At 32.4% G+C, this 22,765-nt stretch overlaps 3 protein-coding genes across 3 annotated transcripts; 2 read left to right on the top strand and 1 right to left on the bottom strand.

Moving 5' to 3' along the window:
• The first annotated feature begins 6,505 nt into the window (after positions 1-6,505).
• Positions 6,506-11,421, top strand: LOC133317727 (probable hexosyltransferase MUCI70). Its single transcript, XM_061519609.1, has 9 exons — positions 6,506-6,789; positions 7,085-7,321; positions 7,536-7,749; positions 7,925-8,034; positions 8,112-8,311; positions 8,737-8,840; positions 10,408-10,595; positions 10,686-10,885; positions 11,064-11,421. The coding sequence occupies exons 1-9, from the start codon at positions 6,552-6,554 to the stop codon at positions 11,283-11,285; spliced, it is 1,713 nt and encodes a 570-aa protein (XP_061375593.1). The 5' UTR covers positions 6,506-6,551; the 3' UTR covers positions 11,286-11,421.
• Positions 11,422-13,087: 1,666 nt separating this feature from the next.
• Positions 13,088-13,764, top strand: LOC133317732 (uncharacterized). The gene has a single exon (XM_061519614.1). It carries the CDS (start codon positions 13,211-13,213, stop codon positions 13,646-13,648), a length of 438 nt encoding a protein of 145 aa, XP_061375598.1. The 5' UTR covers positions 13,088-13,210; the 3' UTR covers positions 13,649-13,764.
• A 2,911-nt stretch (positions 13,765-16,675) lies between these two features.
• Positions 16,676-22,518, bottom strand: LOC133317711 (lipoxygenase 4, chloroplastic-like). The gene is made up of 9 exons (XM_061519590.1): positions 22,392-22,518; positions 21,647-21,912; positions 21,290-21,527; positions 19,275-19,604; positions 18,982-19,064; positions 18,397-18,504; positions 17,922-18,214; positions 17,563-17,829; positions 16,676-17,444 (listed from the first exon to the last, which is right to left on the bottom strand). Exons 1-9 carry the CDS (start codon positions 22,483-22,485, stop codon positions 16,688-16,690), a joined length of 2,436 nt encoding a protein of 811 aa, XP_061375574.1. The 5' UTR covers positions 22,486-22,518; the 3' UTR covers positions 16,676-16,687.
• Between the last annotated feature and the right edge of the window lie 247 nt (positions 22,519-22,765).

The following is a 22,765-nucleotide window of genomic DNA, read 5'->3' as shown; positions in this document are numbered from 1 at the left end:
TTATTGGAAGTAAAATCAGACAAACACTACCTACATCGTGATTATTTGATCAATTTAATTAAGGGGGAACACTAGTCTAATTTCATGTCATAAATACTACAAAATATGTGAGGTCCATTCATTTATTTAAAAGAGTGGATCTCACATACTTTGTGTATATGACATAGGATATTATAGTCTCTTATAACATAAGATTAATATTTTCCTCTAATTAAAGAGATTAATGTCTCTCATGTTGTAGCAGATAATTTTATCTCATACACGCACATAAAAATGTGTGGAATTCATATTATCTTTTTCTCTCTTTTCTATTCACATGATCCTATATGGATCCCACATAATTTTATGTGTATATAAGAGATAAAATTATCTTTTCCAACATAGTAAATAATAATCGCTTAATTAAAATAATTGTATATTCCCAATTTCAAACAATAATCATTGTTTAGTTTGAAATTTGGGTAAAAGCATATCCAGAAGGTGCAATACAAATCTATATAAGTAAATCTCGAAAGGTTATACTTATTATCAAATAATTTTATCATTTTACTATCTCTTTTAAAATCGTCGAATGAAATTAAATCAACGATTATTATTTGATATAAATTTTTTTCTTTTTCCTCAATTACTTTTCTTCGCTCCCTCTCTCATTTTCTCTTTCTATTATATTCTACACCACTATCCAACAATTACAAAAGAAATAAGAGATGATAAACTTAATTAATGGTAAATATAATGATCACCATGTTCATATAGATCCTCTCTTCTATGGAGGAAGACCGTACCAAATCCGATTCCAAACCTTCTACCAAATACTAGAGTGAAACAAGTGTTAATATATTGTATATCATGCTGGTATTTTAAATTTAAATAAAAAAAATTAAAATCATAATATATACAATTAATTCAAGTAAAATATTAAAAATACACATTAAAATAAAAATTTTAAAAATCATACAGAAGCTATCCTTTGGACTTGCGTGAATATTGCATAGACCTTTTTTTTTTTTTCCTTTTTGGTTTACCTTATATTTATTTAATTCACAAATGGGAGGTGAGATCGAACTCGTGACCTTGTGGTCATTAAAGTTCTAATATCATGTAAATAAAAGTTTTGAGTTGAATTGATTCTTAACATGATCACGATCTCTGTAATTACAAATCTGAGTGAAGGCTCCGCAATTACAAAGTATAGCACATCGACAGACTGGCAGAGGTTTGAGATTGTGTAATTCACCCCATAGTGTTTTGTGCTGGGTGAAATATTCAACAACACTCTTCTCACCTCGTTGCAAGCGATAAACATCTTGAATATCTGAAATATGAATTAAATCAAACGATTGCATAGATTTGTCTAAGCATAAGATGCGCGATCGATCTATCAAATGAATTGAACAATAGTGTCAGAAATGGAACGATAGATCCAAGCAAGAACGATCATGTTGCATCTCTACCAAATCGGAAAAAGAAGATAAAGATCAAGTGCTGGAACAATGCAGCCATTGACAAATCCCAGCTTATTTTTGGAGGTGAAAGCGACGATCATTGCGCGTGCCCAAGTATGGTAATTTCTACCATTCAAAGGAGGAGAAATGAGTATCAATGATGGATTTTCATTGGGATGTAAGAAATAAGGATTGCTGTAGTGATCAAAAAGTGGATTTTGCGCCATTGGAATGAAGAAAGGACGGAGAGCTTGAAAGGAAAATGAAAGAAATTCAGAGAAAATTGAGTGAAAAAGTGCCGTGGAAAAGAAAATACAATACTGTATAAAGAACCATTTCAATTTTTAACACAAAACTTTAAGGTATTGGCTGAATTTTTTTTTTGATGATTTATATTATCCTCTGACAATATATGTAGTTAAATAAATCTCAACCGGTAAATTAAAAACTGCAACACATACACTCTATTTTGGGTCGTCTGGGTAATTGAGATTCCATATGCACAGTCTTCTAGGCCATAAAGTCATTTTTCGAAACGAATTTTCCTATTTTTTTGTTTTTCAAACTTATTCTCAAAATAAATCATATAAACTTGTTATTTTTTATTTTAATTTTCAAATAAGTTTTACAGTTTTGTATTACAAAACAATTTTTTAGAATAATAAAAAGGAAAAAAGAAGTGTCATTTTAAATGACACAAGCTTATGTTATTTTATCAGTTTTAATTATTTATTTTCGAAAATGTATAATTATAATATTAAATTTATCCTCTTTTTTTCTCCCTCTTTAGAAATTGTCTGCGGACGTGGAAAGTGAAAAAAGTACAAATAAATTTATCTTTTTTTCCCCACTTTAGTAGACAGCTTCTAAAAAGAAAAGAAAAAAATATAATTTAATATTATAATTATGTATTTTCAGAAATAAATAGTTAAAATAGTTAAAAAAAAAAAACATAACTTGTGTTGTGTCCTTTAAAAGGACACTCATTAAACCCTAATAAAAATCCAAACAAGCCCTTGGTTTTCCTGAATTACGAAACAACCTTGTTGAGGAAGACTCCATGTAGTTATGGACCACCCCTTGCCATAAGCATGCATATTTGTTTCTTCACTGCCTATTCTGCTCACAAGACAAAATATGGAAAATTGCGCATTGATGAACTGGGCAGGACCACACTCTAAAGTCTAAACTACAACAATCCCTGTTAATTTTTTTTTCTTTTCATGTCATATCACTCTTGTTGTTTTTCAAGTAAAAGTAATAAAGTCTGTCAATCTAATTTACTATCAAACTATAACCAGAAATATGATTGTGATTTTTTTTCTTTACGTGGTAAAATATATTGACATCCGTTTAATTAGGTGGAGATGAAATTCAGATCTTACAAAATTGTGATATTCATAACAACTTTTTTTTTTTTGGTGGTTTGTGATATTCATAACATTCAAAACATAAGATGGCGTCATACTCATGATTGTCTAATCACAATAATGACATATTGACATAGTAATGCAATTTGTTAGCATACTTACAAAATCATGGAAAACAACTTCCCCAAGAGATGCATGGTTGTATACAATTTAAAACCAATGAAAGATCTGTATTAAAAAAAAAAAAAAACCAATGAAATATATCATAAATTGACAAATTCATATCACAAGCGACGGTCGTGATTTTTTTTTTTTTTTTATATTCACCTATTCAATGTTTATCCGAGTAATTTAGTTCGAGATGTGACTTATTCTCTTTCACATATCAAATCCCATCCATTAAATTTAGTCTCTCTGTCTGATAAGAAAATATAAAATTTTAAAATTGGAAAACTGATTATTTATAATTATGCTGTAAAAAAGGACGTTGACAAATTATTTCTTCTTATAATTTTTTTTGAATAAAATTATACAGACAATTGCTTACGTAATACCGGACAAATAATGGTTGAATAAATTTACCAAATTCTTTGAGTTGTTATTGACTAAAGCCAAATTTAAGGATTAACTTGACCGTATTTTACTGCTAATTAACCAAGGTTGATCTTACCGTTTATTTTTTTTTTTTAAAGGCGCTAGTGTCTTAAAAAATGTTATTTTCGACATACGTTAGTGGAAGAAATTGTGGCGTCAATTGTGTCAGCATTTTGTAGTATTTTCTCATTGTGTGTAGGCTATTAATGAGTAATGTTTTGAAAGAAAGGGAAAGACAACGAACCATTCTGCATAAGGAAGCAATAATATTGACAATATGTTTTATCAAATGAGAATATTAATATGGGGCACTTAAATTGCCAAACAAAACAGATAATGGGTTTTAAAAAATGGGACTAAATATCACTGTTTGTGTATAGATCTTGAAAACCACGTTTGTGTATAGATCTTAAAAACCGCGTTTTAAAAACATAGCTGAAATAATTTTACATGCATTTTTACAGGATAGAAAGTTAGCTCCTTCCACACCCCAAATTAAATGTCGAAAATAAAAACTGAATATAAATGCCTTGTATAAATATTGTTTCTAAAAACAGTTTTTTGGTTTTCAAAAAAAAATTTATTTGATAATGCCTTTTTTATTTTTTATTTAAAAATTGCAACTATTTTTTTTGTTTTTAAAATTAAATTTAGAGAACATGTTTGAGTTGTTTTTGTTTTGAAAAAATTACAGAAACTACATGTTTCCATAATTATTCTACAAAATAATTTTAAGAAAAAAAATAGAAACAATCAAATAGACCCATCCCATTATTGGTGGTTTAGTAACCACAATCCTATAGATTAATCATGCAATAATTATACCTTAATAAAAATAATTTTTTAATTTATTTTTCAGAGAAGAAAATTTGATTAAATTATTAAAGATAAACATAGGAGTTATTGCAAAGATTAAGATCACGTTAAAAAGAAAATGACAACAATCATCCAGAACAGGCGGTGCGCGGCAAAGCGTAATGGTCTTAGACGAATTTTCTGTTAAAATATTAATTACTAATGATAAATTATTATTACCATATTCTTTCTGGTTTAATCAATTATATATAGAGGTAGGATCCTTTGATACCAGTGTCAAATTTGAATTTTGACACCTCATCTGAGAGCCATTAGATAAGGTGTCAAAATTCAAATTTGACACTGGTGTCAAAGGATCTTACCTCTTATATATATATATATATATATATATATATATATATATATATATATATATATATGAGGCAGGATATTCTTACACCCGTGTAAGAGTTAGAAGTCTTACACTCAATCTTAATCATTGATCCACTTGTATCCAATGGCTCACATAACTATAAAATTTGAGCCCTTAGATATAAATGGGATCAACGAACAAGATTAAGAGTGTAACTTACACTGGTGTAAAATGATCCTGACCCTATATATATATATATATATATATATATATATATATATATATATATATATATATATATATTAAAAGTTAGCTTTTTCTGGGATAACTGCAAATAAGTTATTTGCAGTAAGTCCAACACGACGTCATTTTAGAATGAAAACCATGATGTTTTTGTAATTTAATTTATTTCAGGATTATTATAGTCTTTATAATTATTTTTTTAATTTTTTAATCCCAAAATGACATTGTTTTGGGAGTAATACAGATAACTTATCTGCCGTAACTGCATAAATATCTTTATGTATCTTAAATCACTAAGATTGGTCTAAACCAACGGCCTGTTTGGTGTGACGTGTAAGGTATGATAGTATAAGCTTATATTATACGTTATGACATTTTCAATTGTTTGGTGTGACCACCGTATAGTATAAGCTTATACAGCATAATCCCTTAATACATCAAAACGATGTATAACTTAATCTGACCTAAGGGTGAGAGATAAGACCTGATAAGAGATTGATGTATTAACATCGTTGACCAATGTAATTATCAAAAATTAATATATTATTTTAATATTAATTTATTAAAATAAAAATTTATTTTTCAATATATTAATTTTTAAAATATTGAATATTTTTATTTTTATAAAAATTAATTTATATTTTGGACACACTGCTCAATTAATTTTTATAAAAATTAATATCATATGACATTTTTTAAAGAATTATATAAATTCTTTATTAAAATATATTTTTATTAAAAATATTTATTTTTATTATATATAGTATTATGCAGTGCATTATCAAATACTAGATGATATTATCTCATACAATATATTATTTTATACAATACCGTGCCAAACGCTTGATAGTATTAAAATTCAATCAGGTCTTATACAATCAGGCCTTATTCTATCAGATCTTATACTATCAGGCCTTATCCTATACTATGCACCAAACATGCCCTAAGATTAGTTTTCTGATGAGAGAATTTAATAATTTATATGAGATTATAAATATAAATCTTAGTGCCACTGTTGTATAAAAAAAAAAATACCAAATTTTTATAATAAATATTGAATCAATGATAATTGACCCCATAAGCCAAATGTGAAGAACGAGTTGGGGTAACACAATATTTCCATTTCACGCCGAGTAAGATATCAGTGTCTGAAAGGCAAGACAATTGGCATATACGCAGACTAACCTATCACAAACTTCCACATTTTTTTTTCTCTCAATAATTTTGTAAATCCCATCGTATAAATATTGCATGAAAGTTTCTTCTCTGAGGTCACCGTTTTCCAAAATTCAGCAGCATTATAAAAAATAAAAATAAAAAATAAAAAATAAAAATTTTGTAGTACCACTTGTAATTTGGAATCGCAGATTTCTTCCAAGTTTTGGATTTCAGAAAACCCAGATTTTCTCTGCTAAAAACCCTGCAGGGTGAATTAGAAAATTCTAGATTCATCCCCTGTTTGGAAGAAAGGGAGAGTTTTTCTTAGGACCCAATTTTTGTTTCAGTGCAATATAATCGAATTTCAGTTGGTTTTTCTAACAGCACAAGTTTGATTTGTTTTGCTCTTACTTCTGCCACTGTATTATTTCTTTTTTTCCCCTCTTCGTTTGCCTGAGAGTTTGGGGGTGCAAATTGGTGAAGTGGGTGTGTGTTGAATACTTGAAATGAGGAAATTTTTGATGAGAGGGTGTGGAGGGCAATGAGAGGGGATTTTGAGGGTTTAGAGAAAAGATGAGTGGTGGTTCATTGGGATTGGGTATTCGTTCTGGTAGTAATGGTTCTTTGGAGAAGCAGCTACAAAACGGAGTGTCGTCTATTCAAACAGCACGCAAACCTTCCAAGATGCTGAAGGAGAAAGAGAGGTTGTTCCATTGGATCTGCAAGTTTGCTGGCAGAAAGAAGGTTGGAATGCTGTTTCTCTCTGCCATCTCCGCTGCTGTTTTCGTCTGGGTTTTGTACGTTGGAAAAGGTTTCTCAATTTCTCTCACTCTTTCTTCCTTCCTTTTTATGCATAACTTTTTTAGTTTTAATTATGCAACTGCAATGTGATTGTGCTGTTGCGTGCCTTTTTAGGGTCTTCTGTTACTTTATCAATTTGCATGGTAAACACATGTTAAGCTGTTTGTTAAATTTCATTTTGGTAAATATGATTAATTATAGGATGCATGCCGAGGAGTTCCTTTTTTGCAGGCAAAGGAAGAAAACTTTGTAATATGATTCACTTGATTTCAACTTTAATTTTGCGTGATATGGGTTGCTTTCAGGTGAAGATTCACAGGAGGGAAACAGCGTGCAGAACTTTAACGTTAATGAAAGTATGTCTATAAGTGATTCTCCATCTATGATCTCTACGGGAAATATCATGGGCTTCACTACACGTTTGGTACTACCCCCTCCTCCCCCAAGCTATTTTCTGGGTTACACTCTTCCTCCTGGGCATCCGTGTAATAGTTTCATACTTCCTCCCCCACCAGCTGATAAAAAGCGTACCGGGCCACGGCGTAAGTTCTAGTTTTACTATTTTTGTTGCCACATATATCTTACATTAGGTTATATTATACTTAGTAATTTGCAATAGTATCCATCTTTCCTGAAGATATCAATTAGTTCCTCAATTTCGGTAGTTCTTGAGGATATGGAGGGCCTAGATTATATTATAGGCTTGTTAATGTTAATGGTATTGCTACTGAATAAATCTGCTTGTATGTGTTTCAGCCTGCCCGGTATGTTACCTTCCTGTGAATGAAGCCATTGCTCTTATGCCAAAGTTTCCCTCACCTTCTCCGGTACTTAAGAATTTAACATTTATCTACGAGGAAAATCTAAGCAGAGATGGAGAATTTGGTGGTTCAGACTTTGGTGGATATCCTACTTTGAGGCAGAGAAATGATTCTTTTGATATTCGAGAGTCAATGAATGTGCATTGCGGGTATGTTTTGGCTTTTGTTGGATGTTTGATGTTTACCTTATGCATATCTATAAGCACTGAAGAATGTTCTTTGTGGTGATAATTTGTCTGTCCCTGTAATATAGGATATTTCTCTACCCTTTTACTCACATCTGTCCATTCTGCATCTTCAATGATGCATGTGTACATCATTCAGATTTGTAAGAGGAATCAAACCTGGACAGAACACAGGATTTGACATGGATGAAGATGACCTCCTAGCTATGGAGCAGTGTCGTGGCATAGTTGTTGCATCAGCCATATTTGGTCTGTATTACGTGGTTTCTACTTTTAATTAGTTGTTTAAGCTGGTACTTTACTGATGAATTAATTATGTTGTTCAGGAAATTTTGACGAGATAAATGAACCGTCAAATATTAGCGACTATTCAAGGAAGACTGTATGCTTCCTTATGTTTGTAGATGAAATAACAGAAAAATATTTGAGGAGTTCTGGCAGGCTGGGAATCAGCAAGAAGATTGGTTTATGGAGAATTATTGTTGCTCGTAATCTTCCTTACACAGATGCAAGGCGCACAGGAAAGGTCAGAAGTATATGTCAGCTTGCACCATCATGACTGGGAACTAGGAATTAGCATATCGTTTGTTAGTATATTTGTTGCTGAAGCATTGTTTTTCTTTTCTTTATGACCTGACCATTGCTGTGGAAAACTAATATCGTTGGCTGTGGCTTCATCTTTCTATAATCTACATTGAAGGAGTTAATATGCTACACTGACTGACCTTCATACACAGAAAGGGAAGTGGAAGAAAAAAAAAACTTAGATAAGGAGACTAATGTTGGCTAGATCCTCTTGTCTGAACATTATGACTATTCCTTTCTTTCAAAATATAATTTTAGCTTTTCGGTATGAATTGAAATAACCAAAATATCTCACCTAGACACCGTTGTGTTTTCTTGTTCCGATAGTACTTTTATGTACTAGTAACTTAATTACCTTTTCCACAGATTCCGAAGCTTCTGTTGCATAGAATGGCTCCTAATGCCCGCTACTCTATATGGATTGATGGAAAGCTTGAGCTTGTTGTTGATCCATATCAAATTGTTGAAAGGTATATTTCAGTTCGCCCTTTGATACATTCCGATTCATTTTACATGTGAAAGTTATGTAAAGATGTCAATTAGTCCTACATTTGTACACCATCTGACATGAGGTTCACTTTTCTGTCTAATTGTGCTCGAGATATATATCATATACTGCTTGGGCAGAATTGACTCGTAATTTTTTAATTTCAACCTTAATGTGACTACTTACTACCACAGACACACTAGGAGGTGTGGGGATGGATATATACAAGTAGTATAAGTCTCTTGGCTTTACCAAGAATGTTTATTTGTCTATTTTTCATTCAGTTTCACAATTACGCTATATTTTATTATGTGGTTGTTGCTCCTTAAATATCTTTCGGGTTCTTTCTGTATCATAACATGGCATTGAAATTTTTTTAAAGTCAAACAATTTCATTTATTTCCCACACAAGGTGGCCTTTTAATCTTTCTAGACCACAAAATGCTTCTATATTTCACTGTTGTTGAGGTGTTGGCTGCAGTATAAGTTTTAATGAAGAAAAATAATATTGGTCTTAGAATAGAGTTTGTTGCCTTAATATGGTTGCCAAAACCCAAGCTGTGAAATTGCCTCTATTGCATGTTTCAGTGGGTTGCATACCAATAAATATACTTTTCAGAGCATAGCAATGGAAAGTGAGTATAACATGAATCAGAAACTCAAACCCTATTATGGTCCTGGTTTCAATTTGTCCCCCGTAGAGTAACAGTGGCTCAATTGGGCTCCTAATAAACCATGTTTGTGTCATTTAGCGTCTTCCTAAACTTGCTGGTCCTAAAGTACCATTTAGACTACTTAATCTAGAAATTCCCTTTTGGGCTAACAAAGCTATCCTCACATAAAAAGTAGAAGCCCAAGACTACTGACTAAGTCATCAGTGCATGCTGTAGATAAGATTGGATCAGAAATCTTGATCTCAGCTTGTTTTAATCATAAATTAGGATAATTAATTGTCTCCATGTGGTGTAGGCATTTCTTCAAGTTGCTATTTCACTAACATTATAACTCATCAGGAGATAGCATAAATGGAGTTATAACTTATCACCTCTAAGAGCTTTCCTTCAGAACATATTTTGTAGGATTATAGCATTAATGTTTCTGGTTTGAAGTATTAGATTCTTGTCATATGCCTACTTCAGCATATAGAAATAATATTTGGAGACTGTAAAATTTAGTTATCAGCAGCTTCTTTAGTTATTTTCTGTTTTGTTTTTTCCCCTTTCTGTTGCATTTTGGCTGCCCTATATTGTTGGTTTTGCCATTGACTCTGTTAGATCCTTCTTCTCATCCTGCTCTATGCTAAGTCTTGCTTTGCATTTTGAGTGGCTATCCAAGTTCCCATGTGATCAAGATCTTGATATATACCTTATTTTACATGAAAATCAAGATTGAGTATTATGGATTTCATATATGCTGGTTTGGGGTATGTCCCTGAATGTAATTTATTAGGGGATATATTCATACCTGTGTTGACTTTGTACCAGCTTTATTCTGCTTTTTCTCAATACAATACATTTCTTGGAACCTAAATTACTCTCATCCATATTTAGGATTTTGTGGAGGAACAATGCAACTTTTGCGATATCTAAACATTACAAACGCTTTGATGTATTTGTTGAGGCCGAGGCAAATAAAGTTGCTGGAAAGTATGATAATGCCTCCATTGACTTTCAGATCGAGTTTTACAAGAATGAGGGACTGGCTCCATATACAGAGGCCAAGCTTCCTCTTATAAGTGGTAGGCTAAACTTCCTCTTTCCTTGTGGGATGAGATGCAGTTGGTTCAATTTTCGCTTTAATTTTCTCAACCCTAATGGTTAAATTGCAGATGTTCCTGAAGGATGTGTAATAGTACGAGAACATATTCCTATTAGCAACCTCTTCACTTGTCTTTGGTTCAATGAAGTTGACCGATTTACTTCTAGGGACCAGATTAGTTTCTCAACTGTCAGGGACAAACTTTTGTCGAGGGTGGATTTTCATTTTCTCATGTTCTTGGATTGTGAAAGACGCAACTTTGTAGTTCAGGTAATTATTTTATTTTGTCTCAGAGGGGACAGTTCTGGCTTTGCAAATAGGCTTCTTAGAATACAATATGATTGGTCTCTAATAAACCTTATTGAAACCAGCTTCATTGCTATGTGATTTCATGGTTACACAATCTCACTCACTCAACTGTAATTCAAATCTTTTTTCGTGCTTACAGAAATACCATAGGGATCTATTGGAGCGCCTGGCTGCACCAGTAAATGTTGCTCTCACTCCTCCACCTCCACCTCCATCTCCACCACCTCCTCCTCCTCCATTGCCTGTGCTTGAAGCTTCTCCTGAAAAGGTTGTTAGGAGAGGCCCTGGAAGGCATAGGAGACCGGGTTCTAGGCGCCACCGCAAAGTTGTGGCTGGAAGTAGGGACATTGAACCAAATTAAAAGTTTTTGTAAGGGTGTTTATATGATAACTTTTTTTTTTTTTCTTTTTTCGGCATTCCACCTACAAAAATCATTCATTGCAGAGCTGGAGGGAAATTTTGGAAGATGAGTGCTGTATTCATTCCACATAGACGTTCTCATTCTTTTTTTACTTTGTGCAATTGTCCATCGTTATTGATTTTTTGTTGTATATAGAGGTAAAAAAGTCTTCAATAATTATCATATGGGTTGCCACTTGCGACCAAATTCCTCACGTGGTAACCCATTTTGTTGTTCCATTATCATAGGAAAAAAAGTATAGTTTCACTACAAGAAAGATGTATTCATGATGTGTTCTTTCTGTTTAATAAAAGTGACGAAAAGTTACCAAAGAATCTCCACATACCCTATTGTTTCCCTCTTGATTCCTGTCGGGTGATTTTATCTTTCATATCCGAATGAGGCTGGCATTGAAGTCCATAATATTGATTTTCTTCTTATTTAATTGGCGACACAACAACCTAGAAATCAAGATTTTCTCGAAAGATGCATAATTTATTGGGTTTTATATTACTCTTCAATTGTCGGAGATAATTTTTCTCATTTTTTTTATGATGAGACTTATTCATTTTTTTTATAACATAAGATGGCAATATCCTGTGAAAAAAGAGGAGTATTTCCTTAACGGGGACGAATATTGTAAAAATTAAGTAACGTTATTATTAATGTTACTACCAATCAATTTCATCGTTAGATCGATTATGTTGATTTAACGATTATATTTATTTTATTTTTGTATGGTTATAATTTCTCATATTTAAAGTGAAAGCATTAAATATGAGAAATAATAATCATACAAAGATGAAAATAAATATAAAATATAAAATATGAAAAATTATAATCATACAAAGATAAAAACAAATATAAATATAACCGTTAAATTAACATAATTAATCTAACGATTAAATTGATTAATAATAACGTTGAAACATTATTTGATTATTCTATCCCTTCCTTAATTTATTGTTTATGAATTTGTTGGCAATGTCGGTTAAAGAGATAAGTATGAGTAGTAATCTAGAAATGCACAAGTACACAAAATCCATTTTCCACCGAATCGAGATCAGAATCTCTATGAAAACGTTGCCACGTGTCGTCCTCGTCGACAATTATAATATAAAGCGGTACCAGGGTGGATCCCACTGGATCCTTATCTTAGAATCTCTCCCTTACGTCAAATTACCATTTTCTTCTTATCGAAGCTTTGCTAAATTGGAAGGGGAAAATATTTGTCAGCATTATCTTTTAAATTGTACAATATTAGGTTATTTTAGATGCTAATAATTGATTTTATCAATTAACGATTATAATATACTGAACTTAATTTATAATTAATTAATTAATAAGTTTGATCTAAATTATAATATATTGAATTTAATTTATAATTAATTAATTAATAAGTTTGATCCAATAAATTATCAAAAAATATTTTTACAGTTAATGCAAATAAGTTATTTGTATTTACTTCTAAAACAATGTCGTTTTGGATTGAAAGATTAAAAAATTATAATTATAAAGATTATAATAACTCTGAAATAAATTAAAATTACAAAAATAACATAATTTTCGTCTTAAAATGATATCGTATGAGACTTACTGTAGGTAACTTATATGCAATAACTGCAGAAAAACAAACCCATAAATTATAACCGTTGATTGACGAAAATCTGATCTAAAGTTGATTGAGGAAAATCAATAATTATGATATAAAATGATACAACTTTCGTCACAAATATTTTTTCCAAATTTCAATAAAAAAAAACTTTATAACATTTCATTGATCTTCTTGTTCCCAAAGCTCTGAGCTGAGGGTTAGGGTTTTACAGAAATAACATTCACCATGTGCAAGCCCTGAAAATTTCAATTGCTCGCTGTCCGTTCGATCAATGGGATCGTCGTCGGCGTTTTTCGTGATCTGCATTCTGCACTCTCTGATTGCGATGACCTGTGGGGCCCTCATGATGTTCTACATGAAGGAGGTTTACACTTTCGGGCATGGGGTGCAGACGGCGACGAAGCTTCTCGGATCCACGCCGCACGACCAATTACTCATCAAAACCTCCGATTCGTTCTCCGGCTTGCTACTCGTTGCCATCGGGTTCCTCCTCTTCATGGTTTCCTTCGTAAGGGACCGTGATTTTCAGTCCTTCTTCGCCAAGGGCTGCACGCTCCTTCACGTCTTCATGGCTATGTGGAGGATCTACTTTGAACGTAAGGTCGAGGATCTCGCCTGGGATTGGCTCAGGCAAACAGTTGGCGATTTTCTCTTGGCACTCTCCTGGGTTTTCTTCCTTGTTTACTCTTGGAGAGAGAAGTATGATTAGCTTCCCTCTCCTTTTTATTTTTATTTATTTATTTCCCATCGGTATAAATTTTGAGTTTTGAATTTACCCTGTAAAAATCGGATCTCACATGTTTTCTTATCAAATGGATATTTTAGAGATGCATTTTAAGTTGTGTGAGTTAACTTCCTCTGAGTTCAATTTGGGTTAAATTACAGAAATTGGGCATTTTCAATGGTTCATAATTTCTAATCTACAGCTCGTCGCAACATTAATCTTTAGTTAAAACAAAGTTTTCCCTATACGATAATTAAAATTATTCTAATTCCTGTCAATTTGTGATTGTTTTTTCTGTAATCTTGAGTTGAAGTTTACCAGATAGTGATCGAATGACACCGACAGTTTTAGTTGTCAGTATGTCAAGTATGAAGATTTTTGTTAAGTAGAAATTTGATCAGAAGGTATGCATGTTGAATGGGCAGGGTTGGTTATTGTGTTTGTGGGTTTTGGTGAATAACAAGTCGATGTTATATTTGATAATTAAGAGTTTAGAATCGCAGAAACTATCGGTGCATCTTTCAAATTGGTGCATTGTTCTGACTTCTGGGAATTTTCAATATTAAATTTAGAATTTTTAAGCTCTCTGGATTTCGCAAATGTTTCGCTTGCAAAGAGCAAATTATGGGTAGATCTGGATGAACCCATTTGTGTATATAAATTATGAAATTTCATTTCATTTAACTTACTTAAACAGTGAAGCTAAAAAGGATCTTGAGGGGCAACAGATTGATGAAACTAAATGTATCCCTGTCAATGCAAATGACTTTCAGATCTTTGCTTATAAAAAGAATAAGAATAAATACAAAAAAAGAATGAAGGAATAAGTTTAAAATAAAATTATAGTGTATGCATTATGCCTTTATTGTTATATGACCCTAAACGAATATGAAATGGAAATTTTATACAGGAATTTAACTTGTTTGAGTATAATTAAACTTATAATTTCTTGTGATCTTTTATTTACAAATTGTGTCCAGCAAGTTACAAGACTGAGCCCAGAGTTCAAAATACAATTTGAAAATGCTGGAAATGTTCTGCATCAGTTATATAATAGACATTTGATATAATTGGTCAATAGTGCATTGATAGCATACAACATAGCTGGAGTAGAAAATATGTTGTACTTGAAATGATGCCATAAATTGGATTTGTTGCTAAAGAGGGATCAATATGTGGGTGATGTTAGCTTATTATTAGGTCCTTTCACCCTTTTATTTCCATTTTAGTACATCCTTTATAATTTAATATCAAAATCCAACGACAATATAGAGTGTGACAATTGTTGAATGGATTTGTGTCTTTCATATTCAAGTAACTGCTAATATGTTCTTAATACTTACTTTAAGTTCATAGGCTTGCTGCCTGTTTTTATTGTTGCTAGAACAATATATATGTCAGAGTCCATATTTCACACCTTACTCCAATATTGTAAATGCAATTATATGAGTTATAGCGCATTTGTTTCTTACTTCTCCCCTCATTTTTCTGTTATCCCAATAGCATTCGAATTATATTTTGAGTTAGGATTAGCCAATGATTTCTAATTTGATGCATAAGAGTTGTTTTGTCTGTCTATGATCAAATAAGATCTTGTAAGAGTTATTCTTTAAGAGGTGTTTGGGATTGTTTTATCTGGTTCCGTGGGGTGAAGTCCAGCTATATACGCCACAAGAAAAGTGGAAATTTGCGGAGACCTTTTTCCTACAGGACAAGAGTCATGTGAATAACTATCCTCGGGCAGTGACTATTGGCTAGTGAACAAATGTGGAAGAACTCTGTATATTATCAATAGTGATGTTTCATTCATAGCAGTGCTACTGCCTAACCGTTTCAATTTTGGAATTTTATTTTGCTGGAGATTTCTGTGCCCATTCCATTAAAGAATTTTGCTTTCAATAATTGACTGACAGACTTTTTCCAATTTCCTCGTGTTTCCGAGTTTCCTAATTTTTTCAATGTTTCCTCGAGTCCTCTCACTCTCTTGCAACGGGGAAACTGCCAGCATTACTGCAATCACACATTGACTGCCAGCTTCTAATGCTTGTGATTGGGGTTCCCTCTTCTAATCTCCATATTGGCTGCAAAATCTGAGATTTCTCTCTTTTAAGTAGGGTTTGTGTCTGAAGCTTGGGTTTTCTTTCGCATGTTTGATTCAACCTTAATGGAGATTGCCCGGTTTTTTATACCAGTTGGAAGCCACAGTGATTCGAGTAGAGCATTAGGTCTTGGTTGAAAGGTATTTGTCTTTCTTGAACTCTATCTCTGTAGTTGAGAGTTTTTGTATTCTGTACTATTTATCATTTTTTGATTACTTACTGCATCTATGTTAAATGGAGTTTAAAATTTCTTAGTTGAATTTGTTAATTTTTACAAATACCACCCTCTCATGAATTCTTTGTAAGAACAAGAAATGTCTCCATAGCGCAATATATAGCATCTCTTTCCTATTCTGTTTATAAAGGATCTATTAGATATATCTCTTATACACATTTTTAGGGTTGAAGAGTTATAAATGGAGAAATGGATAGGTGGCTAGCGATATTCATGGTTGTCTTTGTTAACTTTTACTAATATATTTTGATCCAAAATACTTCTACAAATATATGTGATGAATTTATTTGTAAGAAAATTTAGTTTTTTATTTTATTTTATTTTATTTTTATTATAGATGACCTAGTATACCATTTTTTAACGGACATATTTAGGGTTGAAGAGTTACAAATGGATTTGGCCTTTTTGTCATTTTAGAACTCGATGTCATTTAGGTAGGTAGTGATTAAAGAGATCTCATTATAAGCTCTCAATTGTAAGGCGGTGACTGAGCAAAGATCTCATTAACGGACATATTTAAATAACTTTATACATAAGTACATACTTTTGCAACTTTACATTATCTCTGTAGACTCAGAGTACTACCTAATTCCGTTATCACTGTGTGGTGCCTTTAACTAGTTTTACCTCGAGGGGTTATAATGTTAACATATTGTTCGGAGTAAAAATTTTGGCATCTTTTCTTGTCGTCTATATGCTTATGCTATTAGGCACCCCTCTACAAGTAGCTCCAGGAGCAGAGCTTGCTATGAGCAACTCGTACGGTGGAACTCCAGCACCACATCTATTTCTACGTTTTGGGTCTCTGTTTCTCTTCTCAATCTCCTTTTCTATTCTCTTTAGATCTATGGAAAACTTATAGAATGCTTCTCTGATATCAGGGTCACCAGCCCAATCTGACAAGTCCTTCCTCTGCCCTATGTATTCTTCATCCGTCGAATGCTGAGATAGTATATTAACCACTGCCAGAAACTTGGTGGTTTGAAACAAATTTGGCAAGCAAGACAACAAGTATCCTTCAGGGTCCTCCACAAATTCTTTGTACTCTGGATCTTCCTCCTTGGGTAACAGCTTCTTCATAAGTGGGGGGCGCATTGGGACATACCCACCAAGAGGGTACTGCCCAAAATTCACTGCTGAATGCTGGACTGAAACAATCCATATGAGGGTGGTGAGTATTGAGGTAAGATCACCTGGAGTGGAGAGTGTGGGCCACCAACTTGCGTTTGCATGATCAGTGTGGCCAACATTGATGGCCTCATTATACCACGCTTGGAGCTCACTGTCTGACCGGACCATGAGCCCATCACGGTAGTAGTAATTCACGTAAGTCCTAACCAAGTTCTCCAAAGCAAACCAGATAAGAAGCCCATCATTTGCATAAGGGTAATCTTCAATAAGTAGTCTTAGCCCATGGGGCTGTGTTGGGTCAGGTTCTGCCAGTCCCCTGCATAATGATAAGAACAAGATCATGAGATCACATGTTTACAATTGTCTCGTTTGAAAATGTACAAAATAACTCGTGTGGGAAAAAGTAATGTGTTCCTGTATCCAAGTAGACGAACCTTCTAATAAGGTCGGCAGGAAGGCTTTCCATGTCAAAACGCCACCAGTCTCTGTAGGCAGCTGAGACAATCTCTGTACTGTATTTCCCTGGAGAAAAGTCAGATTCAATGATGCCTCCTGCGTTGATGAGAGCCTCACGAGCTAATGCATTTATCTGCAGTGTGTGTTTCAAATGAGGCTTCAGAAGTTTGAAAACAGGGTGCATAACACTCAGTTGGCGATGAGCTGCTATGATGAATGGCTCCATGCATGAGTGGGTCCTCAACCTGTTATGGAAACATCAATTCACATTCCATAGTGAGAATAATGAATTGGATGATTGCATGTGAAATTCAATTTAAATTAATTAATTGCATACCAATGATGGACAAGTTGGTGAAAACCCGCTTCATTGGAGCAAACATGTGCTTTCCCAATTTGCCATAACCAATAAGAGTTGGCATCCAAAGGAGGGGTAAGGACCTGTTTGGATGGTTTCCCCTGTGAAAGACTCAGCTCGATGGCAATAGGCTTCAAAGTGCCTATTCGTGTCAAGTACAAGATAGTACGGGTTGCATAAGCTTTTCTGTCTTCGTAAGCATTGATGCGATTCAGAAATGGGAGATAAGCATCATGATAATCCAAAATGAATAGCTTCTTTTCTGCCAATGCCTAAACAAACAGATTTTAAACAAAGTAAGAAAAACTCCAGTCTCCAAACACACACAAAAAAAAGGAAAGAAAGAAAAAGAAATCTTTATAGTAGTGTCGGATGAAGTTGTGCATAACAGATGAAAAAAAAAAAAAAAAACTGTTCAAATACTTTGAGAAGTAAAATTTATTGAGTTGCGTACCTGTTGTACGGACATTCCGTCCAAATGGCTTATTATGTGTTCTTCTTTTAGAGCGGACTCTTGTCCACCATGTATGGAGGGATCCAAATTACTGACCGGTGGGAAAATCTATCAAGTTTTTAGAGTAAAAAACTAATCAGAATATTTATTTGGAAAATTTAATTGATTCAAACTAATATTTTGAGAGATTAATCCAATCTATTTTGTAAAATATTGATTTAAAGTTAATCTTATTATTTTTGTTGTTCATTTTGTAACCATGATAACACAAAAGGAAAAGTGAGTTTTTTTTTTTTTTTTTTTTCATTTTTTTCCCATTTTTTGTAAAGGAAAATTATTTGTACTTTAAAAGAATATAAGTTGTGTCAATTTAATTTTTTTACTCTATGTACTCTCAATATTATATAGTTATAATATGAAAAGTTTTTTTTTTTTTTCTTTTCTCAATCACATCAGTTGACGTGAAAAGTAAATTTTTTTTTTCATATTATAATTATGTACCACAAAAAATACAGAGTAAAAAACTAAAAAAATATAAATTATATCTTTTAAAAGAATACGCACTCGGTCGTTTTTTGTAATTACCTCAAGCCTTTTTATGCTGAGAGGGTTGATACCGGCCAATGCCTGACGCCCAAGTTCCTCATCTCGTATACAGCAACCATTCCCTGAAATTTTAACCAGCTTTGTCTTTAATAGAAGATTTTCATCCTGACTGAGTATGAACGAAAAGAAAACTATTTTTTTTTTTCTTGGTTTTTCTTTTGCCCCCAAAAAATATTAATAAATAAGTATCAGTCACTTTTAAACTTTTTCTTCGAATACGATATATGTGTACGGAATGGAGAAAGTAATACTGCTATTAGCAGCTTACGTACCACTAATAATAAGTGGAGTATCAAATTTAAAATACTCTTGTATGGCATCTTGGATCCTGCTTCCATCCATAGGAAAAGACGGTTTTGTTGTGGTTCCCTCCTTGGGGTTTATTTCATGCACATGCTTTCTCTTGTAGATCTTTTGAATATCTGAAAGCTGCTCGAAATCTCCACACTTCGTAACACAAGTTCTTATGAATGGAATCAAATTCCGAGTTACCCCTTTTACTCTTTCCACATCAAAAGCTTCCTTTCTCACACCTTCAAAGACTTCATCTCTTGGCACATAAGTTTCCATGAATGCATTTGCGGGGGACTCAGTATTCTTGTCTGTAATGGTTAACAAAATAAATAAAAATAAAAATAAGTTAATGTGAAACTATTGACGATTATTCCTATATTTTGTTTTGAATATATTTTTAAAATTTGAATAGTACTTTTGACTATTAACTACAAGTATAAAAGATTGTTATTTTCAAAATTTGTCACTATTTTAAAAACATAATTAATTATTTGATGATATAATTTACGTCATTTGTTCTAGAAAAATATCTAAAAATTAAACGGATTTTTTATGGTACTACTTCTGAAAAAAGTAGTATATTACAATTTTTTTTTAATCAATGTTAACCTTGTAACCTTTAATAGAATATTTTTCTTTAACTTTTTCGTATAAGTTTGTAACTTTATAACTTTGAACGGAAATTTTATAAATTTTTATGTAATGTGAGCTACACATGCATTTTCAATTATGGATGGGAAAAAAAGAAAAAGAAAATATTGTAATGAGAAAAAGATGTCAAAATATCGTATAAAATGTTTAAGAAGAAAGTTAAAATAGCATTCAATGAGAAAAATATGTCATAACATCATACAAAATGATTAAGACACGTGAAAAAATAAAATAACGGACGTACATCTTAAAAAAACCAGAAAAATTAGTAAAAAAAATACCTAAATATGAATATCCTAATAAACAATTATCTCACCTAAAAGTTTAAATTTGTACACCTTCAATGATTTTTTATTATATCTCTTTAATACACCTCTCACACAAAGCTCTTTGAGTTTAAAACATTAATATTGCACATGTTCATTTTTGTTAAATAATGAGTTTTCAATAATTTTATATTATATTTCTCAAATATATTTCATCACGCAAAAGTTTTTTTATACACAGACCCATTTTTTTATGATTTATCTTGTATTTATTTAATTTTATTATTTAATTATTATTTTCAATAGAATAAGGATGATAATAAGAATTGAACTTATCACCAAGTGATCACATAGAATTTGATAAACAACCATCTCATAGTTTATATTATATGCTATATAACACCGATACTGACACATGACACGATACGACACGACACTCCGACACGTTATTCTAAAAAATGTTAGATTTTGACATGTTAGGACATATTTTGATATTAAATAATATTTTTAATTTATGTAGTATATATTATATTTAATATTCAACAATTTAACAAAAAAATGTATCTAAACTTATAATATTCATAAATTTTGCAAAAAAACATAAGATATCTCAAATATTTATATTAAATTTAATAAAATGGTAATTGCAATCGTAATTCAATAAATTTAATAGTTAGAACTAAAAACTCAACGCAACTTAACCTTTGAATTTTTTTTTGAATTTCTATAACGTCCGTTGGAGTGTCGGGGTGTCCGAGAGTGTCAGAAAGTATCGGACACGACACGTCAGGATTTTTGAAGTGTCGGTGCTTCATAAATTATATGTATCTAAGATATCGTTTTACCAAAAAGGGAGAACTTAAATCTTCCACCGAACACACGTAATTTGATAATATAAACGATCCATATTTACTGCCACCCAAAAAGTAAATTAAAAAAATCCTAGTCTACTTTTTTCTTCTTCTTAATAATGTGACAAGACATGAGCCGACAAGTGCACACCAGGTAAGACAAAATTAAAGTCATGATATTAACTGTGTTGATCCATGCAGAAAACATGTGGAGCTAAAACTCACCGGTTGTTGAAGAAGGACGACCAGTTCGGCATCGTCTAGGACATGGATACTCTTTGGTCCCTAATATTGGCCTCACATATTCATTTCCTTTGTCTGGAATTCCCAAGTCATTGTACACATCATAATCATATACTCTTTCACTTCCCTTTCTTTCTCCCTTTCCATTACCTCTTAGCTGCCTTAGTTCTTCTTTTCTTAGCTCTTTCAGTCCCATTGGTGTGTGACAAGGTAAGTATGCCTGCTTAATTAATTAAATCACAATGTAAAATCAATTACAATTACAAGCAAAGCAATAATACCCAATACTTAGAGTGCCCATTTTCTTATTGTGTATATAATTATTACAATATATATTACCTTGTTGCTGAAGAAAATTCTCTTCTCTGGATGAATCTTCTCTGGTTGAACCCAAGAATTGCAAGCAATATCCATAACACCTTCAATGGAAAAGCCTTCCAAAAATATCTCTTTGTCATATTTGTTTGTCACAGTAATAGCCCCTGGGAACCCAAAATTTGAATCTATCTCAAATTCTACTTTGTATGTTGACCTCTCAGCCCCAACCTTGTAGTATTTCAACCACTCCAATACTGCTTTGTTGCTCAGCTTTGGCTCCATTGTTCCTTCAATTTTATAGGGCACTCAAAGAAGTCAAATACTAATAATTGAAAACTTGACAAGGAATAAACAAAGATTAATTAAGTATATATACACCGGAAAAGATTCGTTTACAAATTTTTGCAAATTATACTATGTACTCCTAAAAGTACATAGCGTAACCTAGTGTATTTCTGAGAATACATAATGTATTTGTAAACAAAAAATTTATAAATATAACATTTCATTCTGTATGTACAAATACTTAATGCTTTTCAACTTGATAAAAACAATGGTATTTAGTTAAGTCTCTTGCAATGAGGATATGACTTACCCTGCATACGAAAATGAAGAATGTAGTGGAACAAGAAAATTAGCTCTTATTGTGTAATCCATGCCTTATCCAACACTTTCATTATTGGAAATTAAACTCTAATAATTTGTTACCTGATTCAATATAATATATAATACAAGAACTATTAATATGAGGAAGATTAGGGCTTACTGGGGTCAATTTCAGTGCTAACTAGCTGCATGACCATTTCTCTTCCACCAACGATATTGTTGAAAGCATCAAAATGTTGAAGCATCATGGCCATAATTTCCTCCTCTGAAGCCTTACTATTCTTGATAGTTACAGTTCCCGTTATGGTCAAAGTCACGGGACTCAGAGCAAGTTCTCTCCTGAACTCATCTTTGGGAAAGGATGCTAGTGGGGCAGGTTGTTGCTCCACCATCTTCAGTTCTTGTGATGTAAGAATTGAACTCGAGGAAATGGGGTGCAAGGAAACTATTTTGTGCCTCCGAGTGCAACGTTTAAGATGTGAAGACCCTCTTGAAGCATCAAAGCAAAATGCTTCCACCATAGATTGTCCCATA

Source organism: Gastrolobium bilobum, unplaced genomic scaffold (assembly GCF_033153095.1).
Source record: "Gastrolobium bilobum isolate Gb01-03AN ecotype WA unplaced genomic scaffold, APGP_CSIRO_Gbil_v1 utg13468, whole genome shotgun sequence".
In the NCBI taxonomy this organism is placed as follows: Eukaryota; Viridiplantae; Streptophyta; class Magnoliopsida; order Fabales; family Fabaceae; genus Gastrolobium; species Gastrolobium bilobum.
The sequence above is the reverse complement of the archived record's forward strand: the minus strand, read 5'-3'. Positions and strand labels throughout refer to the sequence as shown.

What these genes read in the sequence shown, in the direction of transcription:
- LOC133317732 (XM_061519614.1), top strand. Translation starts at nt 13,211, where the DNA reads ATGGGATCGTCGTCGGCGTTTTTCGTGATCTGCATTCTGCACTCTCTG.
- LOC133317727 (XM_061519609.1), top strand. Translation starts at nt 6,552, where the DNA reads ATGAGTGGTGGTTCATTGGGATTGGGTATTCGTTCTGGTAGTAATGGT. An exon ending in GGTTTTGTACGTTGGAAAAG is followed by an intron (nt 6,790 to 7,084) that starts GTTTCTCAATTT and finishes GGTTGCTTTCAG; the next exon opens with GTGAAGATTCACAGGAGGGA. An exon ending in CAAGCTTCCTCTTATAAGTG is followed by an intron (nt 10,596 to 10,685) that starts GTAGGCTAAACT and finishes GTTAAATTGCAG; the next exon opens with ATGTTCCTGAAGGATGTGTA.
- LOC133317711 (XM_061519590.1), bottom strand. Translation starts at nt 22,485, where the DNA reads ATGGCCATGATGCTTCAACATTTTGATGCTTTCAACAATATCGTTGGT. An exon ending in TAGCACTGAAATTGACCCCA is followed by an intron (nt 21,913 to 22,391) that starts GTAAGCCCTAAT and finishes ATAAAATTGAAG; the next exon opens with GAACAATGGAGCCAAAGCTG. An exon ending in GAATTTTCTTCAGCAACAAG is followed by an intron (nt 21,528 to 21,646) that starts GTAATATATATT and finishes TTAATTAAGCAG; the next exon opens with GCATACTTACCTTGTCACAC.